Consider the following 25777-nt stretch of genomic DNA (forward strand, 5'->3'; position numbering starts at 1 on the left):
AGTACAAGCAATGCATGCCATACACTGATAGTGGTGATCATAGTCGTCGGCCATCAGTAATCTGCTCATCTGTGAAATGCATCAGCTTTTATAGACACCTTATCCAATCTGCCAGCGTTGTTGCTGGTGATCGTGTTAGCTCTAGAATAAGCAGGTTACTCATGTCCTGCGCATAATCTCAACAAAACAATCTCAAACAATCTCAAAGTTTTCCAACACTGCGGCGTGGCCTGCGATGAGTGGTGATAACATATTTTTTTGCGTGTGAAGCCTGATTACATTAAACATAAAAAAAGTAAGCATGCATGGCAATATGAAGCTATGCGTTTTAGAAATGCCAATAAAAGCATGCTTGCGCAGGTGTATTATTAAATTTCTGATGAAGAAACAATCACATTAACAATACAAAAATATATTGCTCCTATGGGATGTTTGTTGGGAAACAAAAAGCAAAATATCGCGAAAAACTTATCCAGAATTGTTGACATTATGCAGAATCGCGCCAATCGGATTCCACTGTATAGTACTCTAAACATACTCAAGTAGATACCTCTCATGTGGCTACAAAGTGCTTAATAATTTTCATTTCTTCATGATGGTGATGATGTGTATTGTTCAGTGAGGAGAGATATAGGTCTGCCCTAAGAGTGCCATGAAGTTCATTTTTTCGCACTTTCATTCTTGCAGATGTGCGGGTAGAAGATTACCTCTTTGAAAAACTTGACAAGAAACGAGACAGGTTAAATAATACAGAGCTACTGGGCCAAGACATGATAGATGCTGGAACTGACTTTGGTCCTGGCACCTCTTATGGTATGCGAATGTCGTTCTTTTCTTTTTTTATTTACAAATTGTACAGCCTATTGAGGGGAATGAAGGTCAGTTGGCTGTTGTTGGCCAACTCAGCTTTACTTATTTCCTTACAGGTTGTAGGTACACTTATGTTTCTGTGTTTCTGTGTTTTTTTTTTTTTTTTTTGTTCACAGTTTGATATGTGCTGAAGCACTTTGAGTCATTCACCTGCTTTAGCAAAGATTACAGAAGAAAATAAGTTGGAGCACTGGCTCTCATGATGAAAGCTAGTCAAACTTGACTTACATGTCATTGGCTGCAGTGACTGCACTTATGTATCACACGCAACCAGAAGCAGCTGTACATCGCAGTGCTAATTTTTTCCTTTACCACCATATTTCCTGCTACACAGGGATAATTTCTATTCATGGAAACATTTACAGTCATGTAAATTCAGCAATACATTTTAATGTGTTTCAGGGCATTGTGCATCTTTCTGTTGATGGGGATCATAAAAAAAAGGAGTAATATATCAATTTTAAATCCTCAATGTTCAACATATTGTTAGTGTGAGATGTGCAAGAGCGTGAGAATAAAAGATGATAAAATACAACTGGTTTCTGATCGTGTGGATTCCATGGTCTGGAGCTCCTGCTGCTTCGTTTATAAATATGCCTGTGCAGCTGTCATATGCCATAACATTTGGTGGAGCTGCTCGGTAAGCTCCATGGTGAATGCTACATTGGTTCCATCTCAGTAACAACCACTGACGCTATCCAGTCCTCATCCACATAGGCTTCATCTAATATGGTTCTACCACATCCTCATAACCCACGGACACTTACTGGTACTGATGGCACAGATGTTAAATATTGGTTCTCCTAGTGCAGATGCATCAGCGACCACGACTAGTTGGACGCCAGTTATGCTTGCCAATGTTATCTTCTACGTTCAAAGTACGGCTCAGTTAGGGTATAAGACACATGAAGCAGATATCACAAGCTTGGACATTTGCTAAGAAAAGCTGTGTGGCCTATTTGGAATAGCTGCTGGACATTGGCTCTCAGCAAGAAAAGAGCCAGTGACACGGGCCCAGTTGTCCACGGAGTCTATTTAATATATCGAGGATGTGCTCGCTCTTTTCATAAAAGCAAACAACAGACATATCAGAAGTGGATAAAGTTATCCAAGTACTAAAGCCAATTGCCAACAATTTTCACCCCTAGCTCCCTAATAATGAGCTAGGGGTCGCGTGGTATCTGTCACCACGGATTCTGTTTTATGTATGTGTTCTTTGTTCACTGCACACCAAGGGCGTGGGGACACCTAACAGGCAGGACCTGTGCCCAAGGGTTGGTGGCCCTCGTATCTGAGGGGATTCTCTCGGTGCCACACTTGTACAAAGGATTCTTCCTTCGCCCAACATTGTTACCACGGTTGTCCAGTTAAACCTCCCCCCTCTGAAAGGCCTGCCATGAACTGCTTGTAGACACATTAGTTCCCCCGTTTGATGACTCCTTTTGGAGCACCTCATTCCTTGTTTCCAACAAAGTTAATGACCACTGCTGGACGATCATGCAGGGCCTGACAGGCAGGTTCAAGCCATCCCATGTCGAACTGTTTAAAAGGGTCCTGAACCACTTTTCCAGGTAATCATCGAATGACCTCAGTATCGGAGTTAATTGCCTCACGAATCAATTGCTGCAAAAATTTCTCGAATCCAACAAGGAGCGGAGTTAGATGGATTTGTCACATGCTTTAAGCTCCGTCTCTCATTTCTTGTCAGGGTGTCGATGAGGTTGTATTGCTAGATGCCTGCATCATTGATGAACTGTTGCTAAGGACAGCCGGCAATACAGTCAAAATATATTGTTGAACTAGTTCATTATTGCAGTTAGCTTCGCTACAGAACATGAGGGACGAGAAAGCGAGATGGGAACTATCGCAAAAATTTCATGATCATCCCCATCTTCCTTTCTTGTCCCTCATGTTCTCCATTGCTGTTTGTGGCAGCAATGCAGTCTGCATCACAGTCACAAAGCAGTCGTATGGCCAGGCTGCTAAAACACACAACTGGATGATCAGTAGAGGTGGCACAGTGTACAGGAATATGCATTGGATAACAGAGAGTATAGGGGTACTGAGCTCTGATAACAATAACACATTTTCCCAGGTAGATTTTAAGCAGTGGCAAACCAAACCCTGAGGACTTCCAGATGGCATGAAACTGCTTTGTACACCTTCATTGTCTTTGATTGTGCTATTTGTAGTGATTTGCATGCACCTCTGAAGATTTTTGCTGTGCCATTCGATGTAATATATTGGCAGGTGCATCTTGACTAAGGTGTGTTGGTTTCTGTTATCCATCTTTGTACAGGGAGTGCCCTCATCAAGGTTGGGCAGGCTCAACAAAAGCTGGGCCAAGCAGAGCGAGAGTTTGGCCGCCTGGTGCACACCAACTTTGTCCAGCCGCTAAGGAGGTTTCTGGATGGAGACATGAAAACAATCTTGGTAAGCAAACTAGAGCCGTCATTGTCATCATTCTTGTATGAGACCACTGCTCCCAAAGGCAATAATTGGTCAAAATAAGTTAAAACTTCCCGAGATTAAGAGTCTGATAAAATCTTGAAAGTCTGGTCGGAAAGAATTCTGATGAAAACAAGACATACTTTAACCAAGATGAAAAATTTAATGATAACTCGATGTGTTAGCTTGCACACCTTGAAAAGCATGATGAAGTCAAGAGTGTGTTGAAATTGGGGTGTGGAACCGACGCCGAATTAAAATTTTAGCTGGAAATGAAGCTGCATAAATTTGAACCAAACTTAAACTGCAAAAAAATGATAACAGTTACTCACTCACATAGGTCAGCAAAAAAAGTGGAGCTCACTCAGACGCACTCAAGGAATATATTCTGCTCTGGGGGCTCACTCGGGCTCAGACTTACCAAAATTTTCCTCAACTGGACTCACTCGAACTTGGACTCACTAAACTTTTTTTGAACCGCCCCGCCACGGTGGTCTAGTGGTTATGACGCTCGCTCGACTGCTGACCCGAAGGTCGCGGGATCGCATCCCGGCCATGGCGACTGCATTTTCGAGGGAGGCGAAAATGTTTGAGGCCTTTGTACTTAGATTTAGGTGCATGTTAAAGAACACCAGGTGGTCGAAATTTCTGGAGCCCTCCACTACGGCGTCTGTCATAATCATATTGTGGTATTGGGACGTTAAACCCAGATATTATTATTATTAAACTTTTTCTGAACCGGACTCACTCGGACTCAAACTCACCAACATATTACTCAGCCGGACTCACTCAGACTCAAGGCTTGACCTGAGTCTAAGTAAGTCTAGGTGAGTCGGCTCACGAGTCCGTTAGTGTAAAATTAGCTTTTTCGATCACGGTGTCAATCTTTTTTAAGGCCAATATCTCACATAATCGGTGCTCTACGATACGCCTTTTGATGTTATACCTTCAAGTACTTGTTATCAGTGGTCTCAATCCAATAAGGACATCTTTATGAAATACGCTACTCACACGAGATATTTTTATCAAGAACTTCCCGTGAAAGACATTGCGGGGGAAGGTCATGCCCCCCCCCCCTCAGCTCACGCCTCTGATCAATAAATACTAAGGTGGCGCGTGAACGCTAGTGCGTTATGTGTGAATAGGCTTGAGTATAGACGTAAGGCAGTGCTGAAGATGAGTAGATAGAACCATAGGTCACTAGTTGGAGCTCACTCACTCAAGAAATATATGTTGTGCTTAGAGCTCACTCGGACTCAGACTTACCAATATTTCCCTCAGTCGGACCCACTCGGACCCACACTCACTAAAATTTCTCTTACTCGGACTCAAACTCTCCAAAATATTACTTGCCCGAGCTCACTCAGACTCAGACTCACAGCCTAATCTGAGTCTGAGTGAGTCGACCCACGAGTGAGTTTGCCAACCTATGCTTGCTCAGCATGAAGCAGTTCAAGCATATGGGGTGAGTACAGAATTAAGCACGACAGATAAATTCCTCATGGTTGACTCCCACTAGCAGATTTTGATGGCTCACAAGTAGTGTTGTTTATGAGAGAAGTGATCGAAAATTGTTGTATGCTCGAAGATACATGGATATCTACTCCTAGACACTTGCACTTCTGAACTTGGTCCTACCACTTACCGTTCACTGCTGCAACATTGTTTCAAGGGGATCCCAGGAATCTCCCAGTTTCCAGTTCGACTATTAGGTCATCTCATTACTATTACTACTAGCAAAACCGTAAAATGAGCATACTAACATACACGGACAGCAACAAAGATGGTGTCTGTTGTGTATTGATGCCAGCCGCTGTATTCAGCATATTGCGTAGCCTGTTCAAGCAACCCGTTATTGAAGAGCGTTATCTGCCGGGGGCAGATATGCACATATAGCAATGTTATTCCAGTTGTTCCCCAGTCTTGTGTTTTGGTTTCATGATGGCAATGAAGATGCATTGCCAATACCGCTCCGTGCCTACGTTGCCGCGTCGTCTGACCGACGCTGTTTAACAGTGTCCTCGAATAGTAAAAGTAGGGGTAGCATCGAGTTCACCAGCATGGTTTTTTTAAACAGTAACACTACTGGCACCTCTTCAGTGCACAGTTATAACTGTTAGTAAAGGTGCAGGAAACATACTTTTGTTATGTACCATGGCTCAAGGCTCAACAAATGCTTCTTGCCTATACAGTAAAAGTAAAATACTCTTGTATTTTAGCAGATCATTCCAGGACACAATACGCATCGTGAGAGGTGCGCGAATTTATGGGACTATCAACAATATTGGGCGTGAGGTCACGTGGGTACAGCGGCTGTGTCATCTACTTCGAGAGTGCCAAAGTGAACTGAAATTGAAATTTTAGAATGCCACCTGCGCTGTAATTCTGATTAAGAGGGGAGGTTTTTCCCCATTTAGTGTGCACTTGACAACACTTGAAAGCACTCCATAGCTATGTTGTCGCTTTCTTTGAAGGCGTCTTATGTGGTAGGCCAATGCTCGGTACATTAGTGCAGGATGTATGCAACAGAGCCCGGTGTCAGCCTTCACATGTGTCCACAGGGTAAGAAGCTGCATGAAGCTTGGATTGTGAAACTTAGAACTAGTAAACAGCTATCGGCTGCACTTCCGCAAGGAAGATTTCTCCTTCGGCGTGGGGCTGCGATGTTCAGTGAGTAGCAGAAAGCGCTCACTGAGACGCTAGCCCATGCATGTTGGTCGGCTAATGACGCTTTTCTCTTGCAAGCTGGTCCATATGTGGCCCACCTCTATATCGCCACCAAAGTTACGTTTATTCACTCCCAATATCAACTTGGCCCATCCCAGCCCCATTTGTTTTCTATGGAGCCATATGTAGTCTTGTCGGAAAGGTGCCATGCCTTTTGCATAGTAAACACGATTTTGTCATCAAAATTGCTGGAGAACTCGCCAAAGGATGTTGCGCATTAAACATTTCTATTGCAGCCTCTACACCCTGTTTTTACTCCACTCTGCAGCTACAAGCTAGTTGCTGCAATAACTTCTCTCTTTTTCACTGCAATTGCTAGCTCATGCGGGCCCTTGTCTACTGCCATCGGTTGGAGAACTAGTCCAGTGAACATAGCTCTGAGCAGTGCCTCCTCTATTTTTCAGTGCCTGGGCGAACGCTCTCCTCGGGCCGTCGAGCGCGCGCTCCGCGTCCGTTCGCCGCTGCTGCGTGGTGGCACTGTGCAAGTAGACTACGCGAAGCTGTCGCTGAATGGCCGCGCGTATCACGAAGCTCACGGATTCGTGAATGCATCCGAGTTTAATTGCATTTGTGCTTCTTGCAGGCTTTCACAGGTACAAGGGAATGGAAAGAAACGTGAACATAGCGGCGCGCTGTTTGCATCACGCTCTAACCGCGGTGGCAATAAAAAGATGCTAGATGGTCTTTTATTGTGTCATGGATGACATCGTGTTCTCATCAATCATCGAGGCTATAACCACTTGAAAATAGATGCGAAACAGCAAAGAATGCAGATGCCGCATGTTCGCGTGTCTTTCCATCCCTGCTGTAAGTATTCTGCAGGCAGACTGTCAGGCCGTGCTGCCGGTTCGATACTTGCACTCGTGTTTCATGGTATTCGCGTTTTATTTTCTATTTCAGTCTATTGCAGCCGCCCCAATGCCGTAGTATGTCATACAGTTGTGTTCCACTCTGCAAATGGAACTGAAAGAAATCACAATTGTCTTTTTTTCATTTCCCTTTATTGATAAAGAAAAAAAATCTCACAGGGTTCCTAAGACGACTGAAAGGCGAGAACCATCTTCTTCTTTTTCTTCTAGTCAATGTATTGAACATTCCCTGCCTCCCTCCAATATATTTCTGCGCCTAACGTGGTTTTCTTACAGCCTCAAGGTTGGAGGCAGTGCAGTCTTTCTGCACATCAGTGGAGGCATGCACTGCCTCCATGATCGGCCCATTTTGACCAAGCGAAGATGTAATATGACGACGTCACGTAATGTGACGTCACGACGATGTCACAAAATTTTATGATCTCTGACGTCATCACGTAATTATTTTTTGCATCACTCGTGCTGACGCCGCCGACGGTCAATTTTCGCGTTTGATGAGGCATCTAAGGCTTTTGCCTTAATACACTGTTCGGCTGTCGTTCCATGAAATTCCAGCTGCCGCTGGTGTTCGGTAGCGGTGGCTTGCAGTAATTAGGCGGGATAATTGGTCTCCTAATACATCTTCAAACTACACTAGAATATGCAGCCATTGTTTACGACGCAAAGATTTCATAGAATATAAGAAGCGGCGGCTTACGAAGGATGCACTAGCGTCACTCTTTGCAGACTACCCTTCACGTTTGCAGCCCAAGGTAACAACTGAATCAAGCATGGCAAGTATCCCTAAACGTGACCGTGTTGCGTCCGAACAGTCAACGAATGCATGTAGGTAGTACCAGTAGCAACGCTGCCTCGCGATCGCCGCCATGTGCATGCAGCGCTGACATTAGGCCCCGAAGCTGAAGAATCGGAGCCCATAGACACTACATGCGCTACTGACAACAACCGACAATCATTATGTACATTGTCACTGGAAGCAGCTTAGTGACATTTCATGCTATTTAGAGCATGAACCCATGGCTTGCGTATAGTGCGCAACACCAGTAGACGGTAGCATGCATCGGGGAACTTTAAGCGCCCAAACTTTCAGTATTAGCTCTTGGCAAATGCTGCTTTCGAAAATCGACTTTCAGACAGTCAATAACCGACTCTCAGTAAAGCGAACGTAACGGTGACAAAACAATTTTCCACGCATCACTGGCATGCGCTCTCTGGAATCGGGCTAGCAGACGACGCACGAGCGTCTTGATCAAATAGCCGCGAAAGACACATGCCTTCGAAATGGGCTGGTTGCCCAGAACAAGTGCTTCATGATTCCAGTTTACAAGTTTTCATTATACTTTAAACAACGCGAATACAGCCGAAAACTGAACCATATAGCAGCTTCGAATGCGGCCACGGCATTCATTTCCGCGAGCGACTACGCGGCGGCTGCTCTACTACGGTGGCGGCGCCCGGCAGCTAAAAGCCGCACCAACGCCGACGGTCGTTTCCCATTGCGCTCCGCTCCTTCGCCCAAGCACAGAAAAATAAAGGAGGCGCTGCTCTGAGATATCTGTTCACCTTCGCATTGCATGATGCCATATGTGTCGCCTCATAGTCTGCTCCACCTTCAACAGCAGTCGCGAAGTGTGCAGTCTTAAGCTTTGGTCTATAAACATTTAGATGCCATAGATACTGGCAAGTTCACTGGAATGGAAAGGGAGCTGTAGGAATCATTTTAAAAACGAAGGCTCATATTTGTCTTAACCCCTACCAGTGAATGTACTGGATTAAGAAAAATAAGCAGCGGGAAAATTGCCAGCCGAGGAGACCGATAAACATATAGTGCAACGCCGCATGAGAAATAATGATAATGAAGTGTCCAGGAATTCATAAAAAAAAAATCAGTCTTCCTGATGGCACACACAAGTTGTCATAGGTGAAGTCCCTGAAGTTTTAATGAAATTATGTTCTAACAGCTTTCATAGCATTCACACAACAACAGTTGCTTGTGTACAGTTGAGTGCTTATATGCGCAGTGTGGCCACGCGATCTCTGAATTGAGGCATCATTTTGGTATCCTCCATTTAATTATTCAGACAGCCTAGTGTAAGAGCATATGTCACATAGTTTGCCCTCAGTGATTGCTTGGCTTTTATTCTAGAAACCGGTTTGGGGATACCCATCGTAGCGACCACACGTAGTGTGTGCTCACTGTACATTTTCTGTAAACAGGTAGCGTTTGTAAACAATTCTAAGCTTTCTTTTTGTTCAAGTTGATTATTTTGACCGTAAAAACTTCTCTCTTTTCGAAAGTATGTACTGAAATGCCTAAGAGTGCTTCCCTGATGCGTTTTTATAGAGCACTGGCAGCTAAACCTATGAGGAGTACACTGGTGTTATGCTACCTAGCAGGCAAGCGAGGTGCACCCGACATAGGGTGACTTCGTAACTGCTCGCCACCGGTGTTGACCCTCAGGTTATGGTGTTTTAGCTTAATACTCCAGTGTTGCCTAAGCAAAATGTCATCAATCTGTAATCGTCATAATGAGGTTGGTGGTATTGTTGGCCTAAACCTATGAGGAGTACGCTGGTGTTATGCAACCTAGCAGGCAAGCGAGGTGCACCCGACATAGGGTGACTTCGTAACTCCTCGCCACCGGTGTTGACCCTCAGGTTAAGGTGTTTTTGCTTAAAACTGCAGTGTTGCCTAAGCAAAAATGTCATTAATCTGTAATCATCATAATGAGGTTGGTGGTATTGTTGGCCGGACTCTTGGTGATACATTGAAACCCTCTCTCACTTGCACTCACTATACAGGGTGTTTTTTTTTAGACAATACAGATTTCTTTATAAAAATGCTATGACAGTAAGGCTCCTGTCGTTTTCGCACATGAACACCACGTTGAGGCGGAAATACTTTGCCACAGTTAAAATGTCGCTGTTATGACTAATTAACAAAAACTCTTTAATTAACTTTTCAGTTATTGACTTGAGGGCAGGTGTTTAGATTACAAAGTTGTAGTGAGTGGCAATTTATGGCATACCTGCTTTTTAGAAATCATAAAAGTTGCACGTAGTTCGAGATATTCGTCATCGAATTTCATGGGTGACATCGAAACTGATCCATTATCCCTGCAAATATAAGTATTCTATCTCAAGTCGTTATTTAGATACAAAAGAAAATGTTAGCCTTAGTGGCTATCGTGCCACCGCGCAATCCAGTTACGTGATGCGGTGAAGCAAAGATTTGCGCAGCGTGTTTTGCAGAAAACATTAGTTTTCTCTGTTACTTTTTGCTCAAGAGTATACATTCATGCATATTTATTAGTTGTGCTGCACATCTAGGCGATTATTTCTCAGGTAAAGAAGACCATGAAGAAATCGATGGCTCCGACGAAATGCCGCGTGGCACTACAGAGCGCAATGCCGAGGTCCGCTCCGGCTCGTTTTCTCGAGCTGAACTCCACAATTTCAGCATCCGGCGGCAAGTGGTCCCATCCAAACGATGTTGATACCCCACAGATAAGAACTGTGACCTTTAGAACATGCCAGATATCTTTCGAACGAAGCGCAGCAGCGACGACTCGGTTCGGAGATCAAAACGAAACTTACCGGCGGATACCTTTTTACGTTCCGCGGCTGTTTGACGCACTTTCGCTGTCTGTGCTGAAGGTCGATGAGTCAAAATCATCTTCAGAGTCTGCGCTGCTGCCAGCTGCAAGAAATTCGGACTCAGAGTCGCCAGAATCCGCCGAAATTTCCCGTTTCAGAGACGGGCACGCGATGTCTAGGCCATGTTTGAAGCTATAAGCACTCAGTCCTCTCGACTTAAGTGGCACTTCAAAGCTCTCTCTGCGGTGGAAAAAATAAAAAAATACGGGAAACTGGAAAAATAGCTCCTGTTTTATACAATGGATGATGTTGGCTGTCTGTAAGCGCTACGGCAAAATTTCAAGCTGAAAACCATTGATAGTGGGCTATCGATGGGTATAAGCATGGACAGGAAAGTGTTAACGCTGCCATTTGAAACAACACATTTCTCATATCTCATATATGGGTCATTTCTGAAGTGGGTTGCGTGAGGATTCGAGAAACATATCGATGCTGCTCTCCAAAGTGACTGGACGACAATTCTAAAATATAGTGATTTTGTTCCACGATTACATGTTTCAACACATGGTGACCGCATGGGGTGCCTCACGAAAAAATGCTTAGGACCAGTCCCGTCTCTGTAGCTTACCCCAACAAAGCGTTGTTAATCGTAATGCGGGATTAAATAATGCGAGTACCATTTTGGCAATGTTACAAACATTTTATTCCTTGTGAAGCCACAGGCCGCTAGCGAAACATCCGTGGGCCGCGTGTTTGAGACCCCTGCTCTAGTCGTTGCTGTATACGAACTTACTTCAGTTTACATAATTGCAATATTTTTTTTTTTCAATTCAAAATAATCATTATGTTCTTTTGTTAATGTCTGTGAATATTTGTTTCAAATAAAATGTTGTGGGATTCTAGGGCGGTTTTGAAAATGGTTGCCTCATTATTTGAATAGTATTCGATTCATATTCATATTTAATTTGGTGTCCTCACTATCGATTCGTATTCGATGCATGGTAGTATATCGACTTCTTGTCAGTGCAATACTGCTCTACCTACAGTTGTATAAGAAATTTCATCGAGGTGTTTAGCATAAGCCCTCCTCCATCGTTCACAAGCATCAGCAGCCGCATCTACTGATATTTAAAATAATTGAAAACAGTGAAATTTCAATTCATAACTTTTTTTTTTTGCTACAGACTAGAGATTCGGACTCGTACAATTCATGTAATATGATGTAATAGCTTTATCAACACATTTCTCATGCTGGGGTTTGCTCACTATCATGCAGGTAGGGTAGTATTTACTTCAAGAGAAACTTTTAACTGCGCTATGTTGGCCAATCTTTCTATACTGCTGCAAAACTGGTATGGAAGCCAAGCTCACCACGTGCAAAGGCATTCTCGCTACTAATTCTGCCTTCGGCTTGTACAGGGTCGACCACATCTAAGATGAACACCTCATTAGTATTCAAGCCGTTAAAACCAGAATGTTTATTTTACTTCACAAGGGAAATGTACATTATATGACATAAAACCACGACGTCTGTAAACACAATTAATATATTTATTAATCAGGTGTTCGCCCTAGATGTGGACGACCCTGTACATCTACATTTCTCCGTATTTGCATAAGTAATTCATAAGCCGCACACTTTAGAGAAAAAAAAATCAACATGTTCCCATGACTGCTTTCTGGTATGCAAATAAAAACAATCATCACTGTTAATTCCTTGGTTGTGGTTATGCAAAGAGTTAATCCAACCAGTGGGCATGGTGTCTGGAACGAGTGTGCAAAGAAATGAAGGAGATCCAAAATGAAACTGATGGAAGCACACATGGCCACTGTTCGAGTTAACTTGTCAATGCCCAGAACTATGCTGCATCCTCAAGACCAATGCAAACCCCTCCAGCATGCATGTATGCCAGCCAATGCATAGTGCTGTATGTAGCATCCACCCGAAATGAAGGAACCGTTGCAGCGCTGGCAATGCGTGTAGGCATTATGCAGTCCAGATGCACGGTGTGACTTCATGGTGTATTGGCACAAGCTTACCCTTAGCTCTCTCTGTCTGTGCTCCTCGCCTTTGAAGCTACACGTCCATGCTTAGTGAGGTGGACTTGGAAGGAATCCAACAGTAATGCTGGTAGATGTCATCTGCTTGTGTAACCCTGCGTTAATCTGGTTCCATACGCATGAGCAAGATTTGACTAGTTTGGATGTATGTAAGCCGAAGTTATGTGTTTGAAAGCATATTTTCCACTAAAAGGACGCACACAGGAAAAGACGAGGAAGACGACATGGGCAGCAGTGAGGCAACTAGATCAGGCTATAGGTGGTAGCATCATTGCTGTGTTAGTGCGGATGGGTGGTAGGCAGCCCATATTCAAATGCACGCAGTGGCGCTTATCAGGGAGTATGTCATCTTCTGTGTGCATCCTTTTAGCGGCAAATATGCTTATAAACACACACACCAACTAGGCCAAGAACAAGTTCTCCAGAAGTTATGTGACCTAGCTGGTAAACTTATCGGACGACAACCAGCAGCAAAGAAAGAACTCTCAATTTGTGCCCAGATGTCCATAAAGCTGTTCATCGTTTATATCCAGGACATGTTGGCTTTGTGCCCTAAGGTCATCAAGGACATGCCTGAAGTGGACAAAGTTAGGTAAATTCTGAAAGGTGTAGTTGACGATGCCTTAAGTTTGCTACTGTGCAAGAATTGTTCTACAGTGCAGTCAGTCATCACAGAATGTTGTTGCTTCAATCAGGCGCAACGTCGGTGTATCACTCATTACTGCTGCCGACATACAGCTGCTATGTCCTCATGCAAAGATTTATCCCTGCTGCGTTGACCACCAGTTCCAGAAAATGCCACCAGAATTGTTTGTCAAGAAATGAGGCTGTTGGCACCTGTTATTTCTTAGGCCAGCAGGCAAGAAAACAACCCGGCTACTGTTTCGCTAATTCAGGCGGCTATCCGCCAAGAGATCATGAGTATGGTCATTTTACGCTCCTTTCATAACGTTAATGCTGCTCCCAACTCGGTCCCTTCTGTTGTCACTGCTGCTACGCCTAACCCAACCTTGACGCATCGCTTACAAAATCCAGCCGAATGGCGTACATCTGATGATCAGCCCATGTGTTTGACATGCTGAGAAGTGCCACTGCATGCACATGAATGTGGGCTGCCTACCACCTATCCACACTAACACAGCAATGGTGCTACCACCTATGGCCTTTTTTTGTTGCCAATAGCACTCACAAATTGCCTGTGTAAGCTTTCTGAAAAAATAGTAAACTGCTGTCCTACATTTTCTCAAATCAAAGCTATTGCTAGATCCACAAGTGTGGCTTTATGGAAGGCTGGTCAATGACTGACCGTCGCATTTAGTTATCTGTTTAGGTATCAGTGCGCATTTAGTATCTGTTTTTCTCAATATGGGAAGAGCATATAATATGTCGTGTCTTGTTAGAGCAAACTGGTATTGTTACAGCTCCAAGTTATTTGGAGGAGTACACAGTGTGGCAGTTGAAGGAGTACACAGTGTGGCAGTTGAAGGAGCCTATTATTGCACAGCTTCACACTTCCAAGGTTTTTAGTTGTCAATATTGCTATGCGTTTCTTAGTCCTGTGCAGTAAAGATGATTTGCATTTTGTTGAATGATCATGGCAAAGCAGTGAGTGCTGCCTCTTTCTATTTATTTGCCATATTGACTGTGTCTGTTCTATTCTGTGTAGAATTTAGTGAACTTCATGGTAATAAAAAAAGGTTCAATTATCTGAATGTGCAGTACTCATGGATTGAAAGACGAAAATTTGGGGCTAAGTAATGCTCGTACTTTCGTTTTCAGCGTTGATAGTTCGTTTCATATCGGCGTAATTTTGACTCAAACACCTACATCAGAGCTAACAGCACCTTTATTGGCCGGATTTGTAGCGACATGACGTGGTTATCATGAGCGGTTGCTCATAGCAGTCGTCATACTAGAAAAAAAGCCGTCAGATCCCACGCATTGTGGGAATCGATGTAATGCGAAGCAGCCAGCAAAGAGCTGCATACATCGTCTTGTATATCATTGAGGAAAATGCGTGTCATGGTTTTCATGTTAACTCCTATTATGTTCGTCACACAGTAACGTAGCGCAATACCAACTTCGGGGTCGATCAAGCTAGAGAAACAGCCGCCAGCGCCCCATGAGCGTGGCACGCAAGTCATGCTGTACATGACATCCGTGTCATGACTTTCATGTTAACTCGTGTTATTTAAGTTCCTCACACGGTCACATCGCAAGATACCAATTTTGTTGTATATCAAGCTAGCGAAACGGCCGCCAGCACTCCATGAGCGTGGCACGTAAGTCATGCTGTACATGACATGCGTGTCATGATTTTCATGTTAACTCGTGTTATTTATGTTCGTTACACAGTCACGTCAGAAGATACCAATCTTGGTGGATATAAATCTAGCGAAACCGCCGCCAGCGCCCCATGAGCGTGGCACGTAAGTCATGCTGTAGATGACATGTGTGTCATGATTTTCATGTTAACTCGTGTTATTTGTGTTCGTTACACAGTCACGTCACGCAATACCAATTTCGGGGTAGGCCAAGCTAGCGAAACCGCCGCCAGCGCCCCATGAGCGTGGCACGTAAGTCATGCTGTACATGACATGCGTGTCATGATTTTCATGTTAACTCGTGTTATTTATGTTCGTTACACAGTCACGCCACAAGATACCAATCTTGGTGTATATAAATCTAGCGAAACCGCCGCCAGCGCCCCATAAGCGTGCCACGTAAGTCATGCTGTACATGACATGCGTGTCATGATTTTCATGTTATCTCGTGTTATTTATGTTCGTTACACGGTCACGTCGCAAGATACCAATTTTGGTGTATATAAAGCTAGCGAAACGGCCGCCAGCGCACCATGAGCGTAGCATGTAAATCACGCTGTACATGACATGCGTGTCATGATTTTTATGTTATGACTTGTCATTTACGTTCGTCATACAGTGATGTTACGCCATACCAATTTTGGTGCACATTCGATGAACCAAGCGACCAGGAGAGCACAAAGTCGTAGGCGGCTAGATAGATAGATAGATAGATAGATAGATAGATAGATAGATAGATAGATAGATAGATAGATAGATAGATAGATAGATAGATAGATAGATAGATAGATAGATAGATAGATAGATAGATAGATAGATAGATAGATAGATAGATAGATAGATAGATAGATAGATAGATAGATAGATAGATAGATAGATAGATAGATAGATAGATAGATAGATAGATAGATAGATAGATAGATAGATAGATAGATAGATAGATAGATAGATAGATAGATAGATAGATAGATAGATAGATAGATAGATAGATAGATAGATAGATAGATAGATAGATAGATAGATAGATAGATAGATAGATAGATAGATAGATAGATAGATAGATAGATAGATAGATAGATAGATAGATAGATAGATAGATAGATAGATAGATAGATAGATAGATAGATAGATAGATAGATAGATAGATAGATAGATAGATAGATAGATAGATAGATAGATAGATAGATAGATAGATAGATAGATAGATAGATAGATAGATAGATAGATAGATAGATAGATAGATAGATAGATAGATAGATAGATAGATAGATAGATAGATAGATAGATAGATAGATAGATAGATAGATAGATAGATAGATAGATAGATAGATAGATAGATAGATAGATAGATAGATAGATAGATAGATAGATAGATAGATAGATAGATAGATAGATAGATAGATAGATAGATAGATAGAGATAGATAGATAGATAGATAGATAGATAGATAGATAGATAGATAGATAGATAGATAGATAGATAGATAGATAGATAGATAGATAGATAGATAGATAGATAGATAGATAGATAGATAGATAGATAGATAGATAGATAGATAGATAGATAGATAGATAGATAGATAGATAGATAGATAGATAGATAGATAGATAGATAGATAGATAGATAGATAGATAGATACGCTCAAAGTCGCAGAAGTTCGCTAAGAAATGCTTCGCATTTAAAAATGTCACGTTTCAGTCCGTGAGTACTGTACTTACTTGTAGATAATGAAGTGAAACTTTAAGCAGCGATTGGTGGCTTTGGTAGAATTTTAGGAAGCCTTAGGTCCATATAAATTATGTAACAATTGTATGGTAATTCTTTTATGTTTTGTGTAGTTCTGTTCGCATGCTTTCAACAAGACATAATTTACAAATTAAATTGGCCCCGCCACGGTTGTCTAGTGGTTATGGCACTCGACTTCTGACCCGAAGGTCGCGGGATCAAATCCCGGCCACGGCGGCTGCACTTTCGATGGAGGCGAAAATGTTTGAGGCCCGTGTACTTAGATTTAGGTGCACGTTAAAGAACCCCAGGTGGTCGAAATTTCCGAAGCCCTCCACTACGGCGTCCCTCATAACAGTATCGTGGTTTTGGGACGTTAAACCCCAGATATTATTATTATTATTACAAATTAAATTGATTGCATGTTTTGAGAGTTTCGAGCACTGATAAACATTGCTATTGCTGTGGTTACAAGGTAGGTGATGCCAAGAAGCTAAAGCTTGTGTTCAAGACATCCACCAAGATGGCTTGGGCAGGGATGAGGCAACATTTCAATTTATTGTTATAGGAAAGCAGTGTGCTCCGAGGAGCTGCACAAGATGCTTCCAAGTTGAGGTGAAAAAAGTCATTTTGGTGGCGAAGCAGCCGCTTTAGTGGCAAGATTTGTCAGCTGGGTCACATCTCACCTTCTTGTTTGCACTTGCAAGTGCACATGCAAGTGCACGCATCATCGCTCGCACTTGCATGTAGGGTGAGCGTACGAGAGGAGAGCTGGCTGCACCTTACTCACAAACATGACACATGCACATACACAAGTGCATGTGCTTGGGTATATTTGATCCTGTTTGAGAATGGGACCCTTTGACGTCTTTGGCACACGTACTGATTGTTGTGTTTAGTGTCAATTTTAGTTCTGTAAAATTGTCGCACAAATGAGAACTGCAGCGTCATGTAACTTCTAAAATTGGGTGAAATTACCTGTAGAGACAAAAAAAAACGGCTTGTAGTACAGAGCATTGTCTTATACTGCATTCATTCCTAGAAAACTTTTAGGTGTATAAAATACGATGTAATTCCTTTGCAGGATTTCAGGCCATTTCGACTGAAATTTTTATTGAAATGAAATCCATAAGTGGTGTTTTACTCTATGGACTATACATATTTACTAATGTGCCTGTAAAAATGTGGCTGTTTTCTAGGGGTTACATGAAATATGCTTTTGCAGCAGGGTATTGTGAATCGCATCATTCTCACTAACCCTGCCATTATTGTTTACACCCCCCTTCCTTCCCTTTTTTCTCTTATAAATGCTCAACAGAAAGAGCGTCGGCTGCTTGAAAACAAGCGATTGGATCTAGATGCTGCAAAGAACAGACTTCGTAAGGCCAAAGCGACTGATCCAGCAGTGAGTTGACGCATCTTTGTTCCTAATCCATCTTGTGTTCCATGTTCCTTCTTTGCCTCACTACAATGCAAGTATTCTTAATTTTAATTCAGTTGATGCGCATTTTAAGCCGATGATGTCATTTACGTTTTCCCTCTTTATACTAAGGAAAAAATCCAGCATAAATGTTCTGTTAGGAAAGTGGCACCATGACTTGAAGGGGCGCTAAATAGAAACTCTGTAGCACACATACTCAAAAAGATGGGGAGGGGTTTTGAATGCTTAAAGGGGTACTGACACAAGTGTTTGTTTGCTCCAGTATGTTGCTGGGGGCCTATTGGTCATAAAACGACACATCGCTTGCTGCAGCGCACGACAGATAATTAATTATGGTATGTATATTATCAACCTGTCTCAGTTTCGGTTTGGGAGCGCTCCGAGAATGACAGGCTGTCGTGTGCAACTAACACCATCTAGCATGTGAAATGGTACTCAAAACAGTGATGCACTTCTGTGCTGCCTGCATCGTCTGCTCGCATCCTTTCGCTGCTGCATGTGCTTTGCAGTGTCGTTGCCATCATCATTGTCATATGGTGGCAACGACTTTCTTGAGGTTTCCACACTTTCTACAGTTCACCGCGGGCATTGACTTGCAAGAGCCACCGATATGTAGCCTGCTGACTCAAGATCGGCTAAAGGGCAATGGCGACTATGACATATCATTCTAGCTGCTCTAGCTTGGAGCTCGGTCGCAGTGGTCACATCTCGGAAGTTGGGGGTCACCTTCAAGTAACCTTAGATGACGTCAGTGTCGTGAGATGCGGTGTATAGTGCTAGATCGCACACGTGAACTTCAAAATTCATATGAATTACCTTCCAAGCTATATTCGCTGTTGAGATTTGGTAGATATACGTATGTTCACGAAATTCAATCCCACAGGCTATCTCAGCCGCGAAATTTTGTGTCAGTACCCCTTTAAGCTGCTTGTGGTTGCTTTAGTTTCAAGTGCTTACGAGGGCCAGCAAACTGTTTTTTTAAGGTCCCAGGCTGATTTAATGTAGCTATTCATTTCATGAAATTCTTTTACAGTGTTACCATTCACTGTTATGGTTTCGTGGTCTGCTGATCCCACTGGGCTGGCAGACTGGAGTTCTGACCACTGATTAAAGGGGAAAAGGAACGGCATTGGCACAATTTCTTCACTTTATCCCAGCCCTGCTCTCTAGTGAATTTCACAGTGCATCCTGCAACTACTACATAGGTGTCTATACTTCCTGAATGTAACATTGAAGCTGTCAGTGCCATATCACACTTCTATTCTTGGTTCCTAGGAACTTTTTCCTTTTCCATCAGTTAAAGCAGACCAGTAAGGACAGCAGTTTAACTGATGATGATGAACTGAAAGAAGCGGTTTGATTTTTGGGAAGTGACAAAGCCATCTGCTCAAGGGCTTGAGTGCAGGAAAATCTCGGGTTACAGCCACCGGCACAGACTAGCTTAAGGAGTAATTAAGTAATTTTATGACACTGCACTGCTTTCCTTGGACGGACCTTTTTCCAAACATGAAACACTGCGCTTTTCCCTGGTCGGCCAGCAAACGTCCATAGGAATATGAAGGTGTCAGGCGGCATTGCATTTTTTCTTAACTTTTTGCCTGCCTTCTGCAGTGATCACTTGGGATGCGCTAGTGCATATACTATTGAACCTTTGGCAAGCATTTCATGAGGATTTGAAAATTTTCAGCATGTGGCAGATGCATAAAAAGGTGGCCAGCAAACTTACTATCTCAAAGGCTATGCTTTACCGCCATGCAAATGCCAAAATAGACATAGCCCTCGAACTCTGAGCAACGATCGTAGATGAAGGTAATTGAGCAGCCTTTTTGTTTATAAATCAAACAGTTAACGATATTAAGTATTAAACAACTCGAACCATAAAATACAGCATTCAGGCAAAGCATTGCCTTCAAAATTGGTGTTGAGGAACTGGTTGGAGGTAGTATTTGCAAGGCACCAATGAAAACATATTCCCAGTTTTTTCTAAGAAACAGGCAAGTAATGAAGCCAAGTGCTACAACGAAAGGTCATGACTAACCTGGGAACGCTCTACAATATTAAATGCGAAGCATTTCTTAGTGAACTTCTGCGACTTTGACCATGTCTGTCTGTCTGTCTGTCTGTCTAGCCGCCTACGACTTTGTGCTCTTCTGGCCGTTTCGTTGATGGGATGTATGCCAAAATTGGTATGGCATAACCTGACTGTATGACAAACATAAATGACAGGTCATAACATGAAAATCATGACATGCGTGTCATGAACGGCATGATTTACATGCCATGGTGTTGGTGCTCTTGTGGCTGCTTCATTAACTTGATATACTATACCACAATTGGTATGGCGTGACAATAGTGTATTACGAACATAAGTGACAGGTCCTAATGTACAAATCATGACACGCATATCATGTACAGCATGATTTACATGACATGGTCTCGGGGCTTTCATGGCCGTTTAATTAAATGGATATATATCTAAATTAGTATGACGAGACATTTCTGCATGACGAACGTAAATTACAGGTGGTTACATGAAAATGACATGCATTTCATGACTTACATGCCACGCTCATGGTGCGCTTGCGCCCATTTCACTAGCTTGATATACACCAACATTGGTATTGTGCGACATGACAGTATGACGAACATAAATTACAGGCGGCAACATGAAAATAGTGACATGCATGTCATGTAAGGCATGGTTTACATGTCATGCTCATGGTGCGCTCACTGCCGATTTACTAGCTTGATATACACCAAATGTGGTATTGCGTTACGTGACTGTGTGACCAACATAAATGACAGTTGGTTACATAATAACTATGACACGCATGTCATGTATGATATGACTTACTTGCCACGCTCATGGCGCGCTCGCGGCCGTTTCGCTATTTTGATACGCACCATCATTGGTATTGCGCGACGTGACTGTACGACGAACATAAATTACAAGTAGCAACATGAAAATCATGACATGCATGTCGTGTAAGGCATGATTTACGTCATGCTCATAGTATCCTCGCGGCTGATTTGCGAGCTTGATATACACCAGAATTGGCATTGCGCGACGTGACTGTATGAAGAACATAAATTACAGGTGGCAACATGAAAATCATGACATGCATGTCGTGTAAGGTATGGTTTACATGTCATGCTCATGCTGTGCTCATGGAAGATTTGCGATCTTGATATACACCAGAATTGGTATTGCGTGACATGACTGTATGACGAACATAAATGAAGGTAGCTACATGACAACTATGACATGCATGTCATGGATGACATGACTTACTTGCCACACTCATGGCGCGCTCACGGTCGGTTAGCTAGCTTGATACGACCTTTGTCCGTAAAGTTCCGAGACTGAGTCCATTAAAAAAATACGTTTAACATTGAAATCATTTGTGCAGTACGCCCCGCCACGGTGGTCTAGTGGTTATGGCGCTCGACTGCTGACCTGAAGGTCGCGGGATCGAATCCCGGCCGCGGCTGCTGCATTTTCGATGGAGGCAAAAATGTTTGAGGCCCGTGTACTTAGATTTAGGTACAGTCGAACCCGGGTATATCGAACTCGCCAAAAAACGTTTATTAGTTCGATATATGGCATAATTCGATATAGGCCCGCTATATGATTTGATGACATAAAGGCACATACCAATAAGAAAAGTACTTTATTAATATGGTGGCTTACCTGCGTGCCCTACTTCGGAACAAATTCCTGGATTTTTTTCTGTTTCAACGACTTCGCTGCCTGCCACTGCACGCACGCGTCCACGTTGTCCAGCGAGGCGGACCAGCCTTCCATATTCACGCAATAGTGCCGGACCCACGCAAGTGCACTAATCACTTCGGAGGATGTAGGCAACGGGCCATCGTCAATTTCCTTATTGCTGTCGCTTTGGCTCGTGGTCGGCACGACGTCTGCAACGTAGTCCTCATCTTCTAGCTGCCGATGATGGCGACATCATCGTCCGCACTGACGAACTCGTTGAATGTCGATCCGTACGCGGCGGCGATGTCGGACTTCTCACCGCGTTCGACTCGATTTATGATTTCGAGTTTCGAGGCGAACGGCAAATTCTGCCTCTTTGCACAAGCCATGACGACAGCGCGCCAAGAAAGTTCACAGAGCGCCAACAGGCAACACCACCAGCACGGATCACGCTGAATGAGGACTCGAGGAAAAGAGGCAGCAGCAGGCACGCAAGCATAAAGAAAAAATGGCGCTCACTTGTACCGCCTCCGCGCCGCGGAGAAAGCACGACGGCCTCTGATTGGCTGTAAGCGCTGCGTGCAGGCTAGGATCATTTTGTGCAGGGGGGTGTTCGCTCGTGCACAGCTGGGTCTAAACCACTTTTTCTAGGGTGGCGCCGGCAGTTTTCACCGCCACCGCGAGGGAAAGCCAACTTGCTGGGGCACTTTTGAGGCACATAGAGTTTGATATATCGGTTGTCGTTGCTATTTTCGTTCGATGTAACAGTAACTTTTGCTATATATTCTCAATGTAAATTTACCGTGTTTAGAAATTGTTCGATATACGGGATAATTTGATATAAACGGGTTCGATATAGTCGGGCTCAACTGTACATGTTAAAGAACCCCAGGTGGTCGAAATTTCCGGAGCCCTCCACTACGGCGTCTCTCATAATCATATCGTGATTTTGGGACGTTGAACCCCAGATATTATTATTATTTGTGCAGCACCCCTTCGAAATAGTCTCCCTTGCAGTCTATGCACAGATTCCAATGCTTCTTGGGGTCTTGGAAACAGTTGGAAAATGCTTCTTTTGGCAGGGCTGTCAACTCCGTTGTCATGGCGTCTTGAATGGCCTCCACAGTCCCCACACCGATTCCCGCAGTGTGTGGGATCTGCCAGATTTTTTTAGCCCGAATAGAGCTGCCATAAGCGCAAAATTTATTTTAAACAGAAAAATGCCCATCTCTTTGACGCTTCTTCAGTTACAAATGATGTAAGAAGCTGCTGACTTACTTAATGTTTTGAGCTTCTGAGCACAATGGTTGAACATTCATTCACACACATTGAAAGAAATCTGGAAGCTTGCACATTAGTTGTTGACCTAAAACAGCAAGAAAATGCTTCATGATACTGGTGTCTGTCACACCAGCTATTCAAATACATGGCAGTGGCAGACAATAACGAAGCTGGTGTGCTTTTATTCGGGCTCTTCGAATGTGACTGGAAAAAGGTCCATTATTTATTCACAGAATACCTGCGTTGCCTCGGAGGCATTATCGCAGGGGCAACAGTTTAAAGGGGCCCTGCAACAGTTTTCCAAGTAGCCCTGGAATGGCTTCACTAAAGGAACTTATTTGCCTCACGAATCGAACGCCGCAAAAATTTTTATAATCCGTCCAGTACAAGCGGAGTTACAAAGATTTGTCGCACGCTGTAATTCCTTTCTGCAGTGGGGGATGGCACGGGGGAAGAAGGTACGTCACGCGCGCCTCCTGACCTTGAGCACATATTCTTTTTTTTATTTCCTTGAACGCGTGGCGTACTTTCAGTGCGATTGGGCGTGCGGGCAAGTGGCGGCCTCTCGCGGCGGCCGCAGTAACTACCGAGCGCGCCATAACCTGCCTGTGACGCCGTAAGCATAATTTTTTGTCAAGAGAAGAGGAAGCGCTTTTTAGCTGGCTTTGCGAATTTATTGTAAATCCCAGGCAGCGTACTGCGCTATAATGTTTGGCTCGCGTGTTCTCGGGAGCCTCGACTACCGATCGGCAGTGTTTTCTGACTATGCTGAAAAAGTGTTGCAGGGCCACTTTAAGGACGATGTGTTAAATTTTTCTCACTAATAAGCAATAAAACACATAAAACAGTATTGATATTCAGGTAAATCAAACAATAAATTAACATTTTCAGCAGAAGCAACGAAACCAAACTTTGACGTTATTGCGATGCAGTGTTAAATTGATTTTTTTTCCCTTGTTCTTTGTGCTCTGAAAAAGAAAGACAACCTGTAAAATAGTTTGCTTAACTGGTGTACTATTTGAGACTAATTCTATCATTGAATACCATGATTTGTTAATCTTTACACATTCGCTTTTTGAAGCATGTATGCCACTTTTTTATATTGCTATGTGTTGTATCTTTTTCTGCTGCTCACTGGCCTCCAAAGTCAATCCTGAAGTTCTTGAGAAAGAAATTCAACAGGTAAAATTGGTCATTGTCAACACAAATTAGCTTTAGTTCCAAGAATATACAGTCTTATACATTATTTCTTATTACTTAAGATGTGCTGACTTTGTTGTTCAGGTTATGAGAAAGTTTCTTGAAGGAGTGTTGTAATAAATATACTTGTCTCTTTGTTTGTGTCCCTTCTTTAATGGATAGCTGCTCACTTCATCAGTATCATGTCAGTTGCTACTGAGAGAAGCACTGCAGGAACATCGTGAAGGCAATGTGCAAGAAACAATAAATAAATAAATAAATAAATAAATAAATAAAATAATGCTTCAGTAGTAAAGGTTACCTCCCATTAGGCTCGCTCACTTGACTTATCTTTGCATGTCCTGCCTGACAGTGTACAGTGCTGTTGACAGGGTGTGTCTATTGTTGCATGAATGTTGTGTGTTTCCTTGAATTGTAGGGGAGCCTTTTAGCAATGTCCAGAGTTTTTAAGGGCCATATTTTCTGAAGTATGTGTATCACTTGTGGTAACGTCACTTCTAGGGAAATAGGGAAAGCGTATCATCAACGCTAGCTCATAACATTCGGTATCCAAGATATCTGTAGTTCAGCAAGATGGCAAGTTGGGCCAGTTCATGTTTGAAAATTTGGTTGAAGCACACCGAAAAACACAGACTAGAAGAAGCAGAAAGGACAGTGCTTACTGATGAGCGCTGTCCTGTCTGCTTCTTCTAGTCTGTGTTTTTCGGTGTGCTTCAACCAAATTTTCAAACATCTGTAGTTCAAATTATGTGCAAGAGCCATTTTGGGCAAAAGCGAGAGTACTATCATTAATCATAGAGCAAAAGTACGGTCCCAGTAGCTTTTCTAGTGGCACTGGAGTTTTCTAGGAGCACAGAGAGTTCTCAAGATCACATATGAGTGTCTACATGCATTGAGTAGTCAGGTGTTCCTAAGTTTATTTTTCGGTATTTCAGCTGAGAGCCACTGGCCTTTGGGACTTCATAGCTCAATAATGAACTTATCTTTATCAGTGGCAAATGGATAGTTGGGAATGACTTGCATTTAAGGCATTAAAATTGTTCTTTGAATGTACTATTTGCTTGCATTCAGCTGAATTCTAGATATTTTGCAAGATATTGAGAATCATGGTCTCTAGTTATATAACTGCATATTCATGTCGCTCATTTTAACAGGCAGAAAAGGATGTGCGTTCCTGCCAGTCTGACTTCGACCGTCAAGCTGAGATTACTAGGCTGCTGCTTGAAGGAATCTCAAGCACTCACGTATGTGTCCAAGTTCACTGTTATGTCACAGGCCTCATGAATTGTTGAGTATTTTATAAGACGAGGACAAAGAAAGGGTACAAGACACAAGACAGTTTGTTTTCAGAACAAGGAATCACATTTATACGCAAAGCACCTGTTAAACATCATGCGTGTGCAGCCTGCAGAAATTTACTGTCTTCATGCAAGAAAGATACTAGCACGTTCCTAGGTAGGGTGACTTACCTGCAAAAAAGAACAGAGCTGTGATTATTCTTTATATTCATGGCCTGTCACAT

At 42.9% G+C, this 25777-nt stretch overlaps 1 protein-coding gene across 6 annotated transcripts in view; it reads left to right on the plus strand.

The window, feature by feature from the left end:
- The window catches only part of LOC119402013 (endophilin-B1), a 52251-nt gene that overhangs the window by 2640 nt on the left and 23834 nt on the right, over positions 1-25777 (plus strand). For 4 of the 6 annotated variants that reach the window (XM_037669049.2, XM_037669077.2, XM_037669096.2 and 1 more), the window contains exons 3-7: positions 688-813; positions 3170-3303; positions 17940-18026; positions 24193-24237; positions 25410-25499. In XM_037669049.2, coding sequence (XP_037524977.1) covers positions 688-813; positions 3170-3303; positions 17940-18026; positions 24193-24237; positions 25410-25499 — 482 coding nt within the window. The remainder of the gene's footprint in view (positions 1-687; positions 814-3169; positions 3304-17939; positions 18027-24192; positions 24238-25409; positions 25500-25777) is intronic. The other 2 variants (XM_037669056.2, XM_037669087.2) reach the window with 1 other exon arrangement.

Source organism: Rhipicephalus sanguineus, chromosome 1 (assembly GCF_013339695.2).
Source record: "Rhipicephalus sanguineus isolate Rsan-2018 chromosome 1, BIME_Rsan_1.4, whole genome shotgun sequence".
Lineage (NCBI taxonomy): Eukaryota > Metazoa > Arthropoda > Arachnida > Ixodida > Ixodidae > Rhipicephalus > Rhipicephalus sanguineus.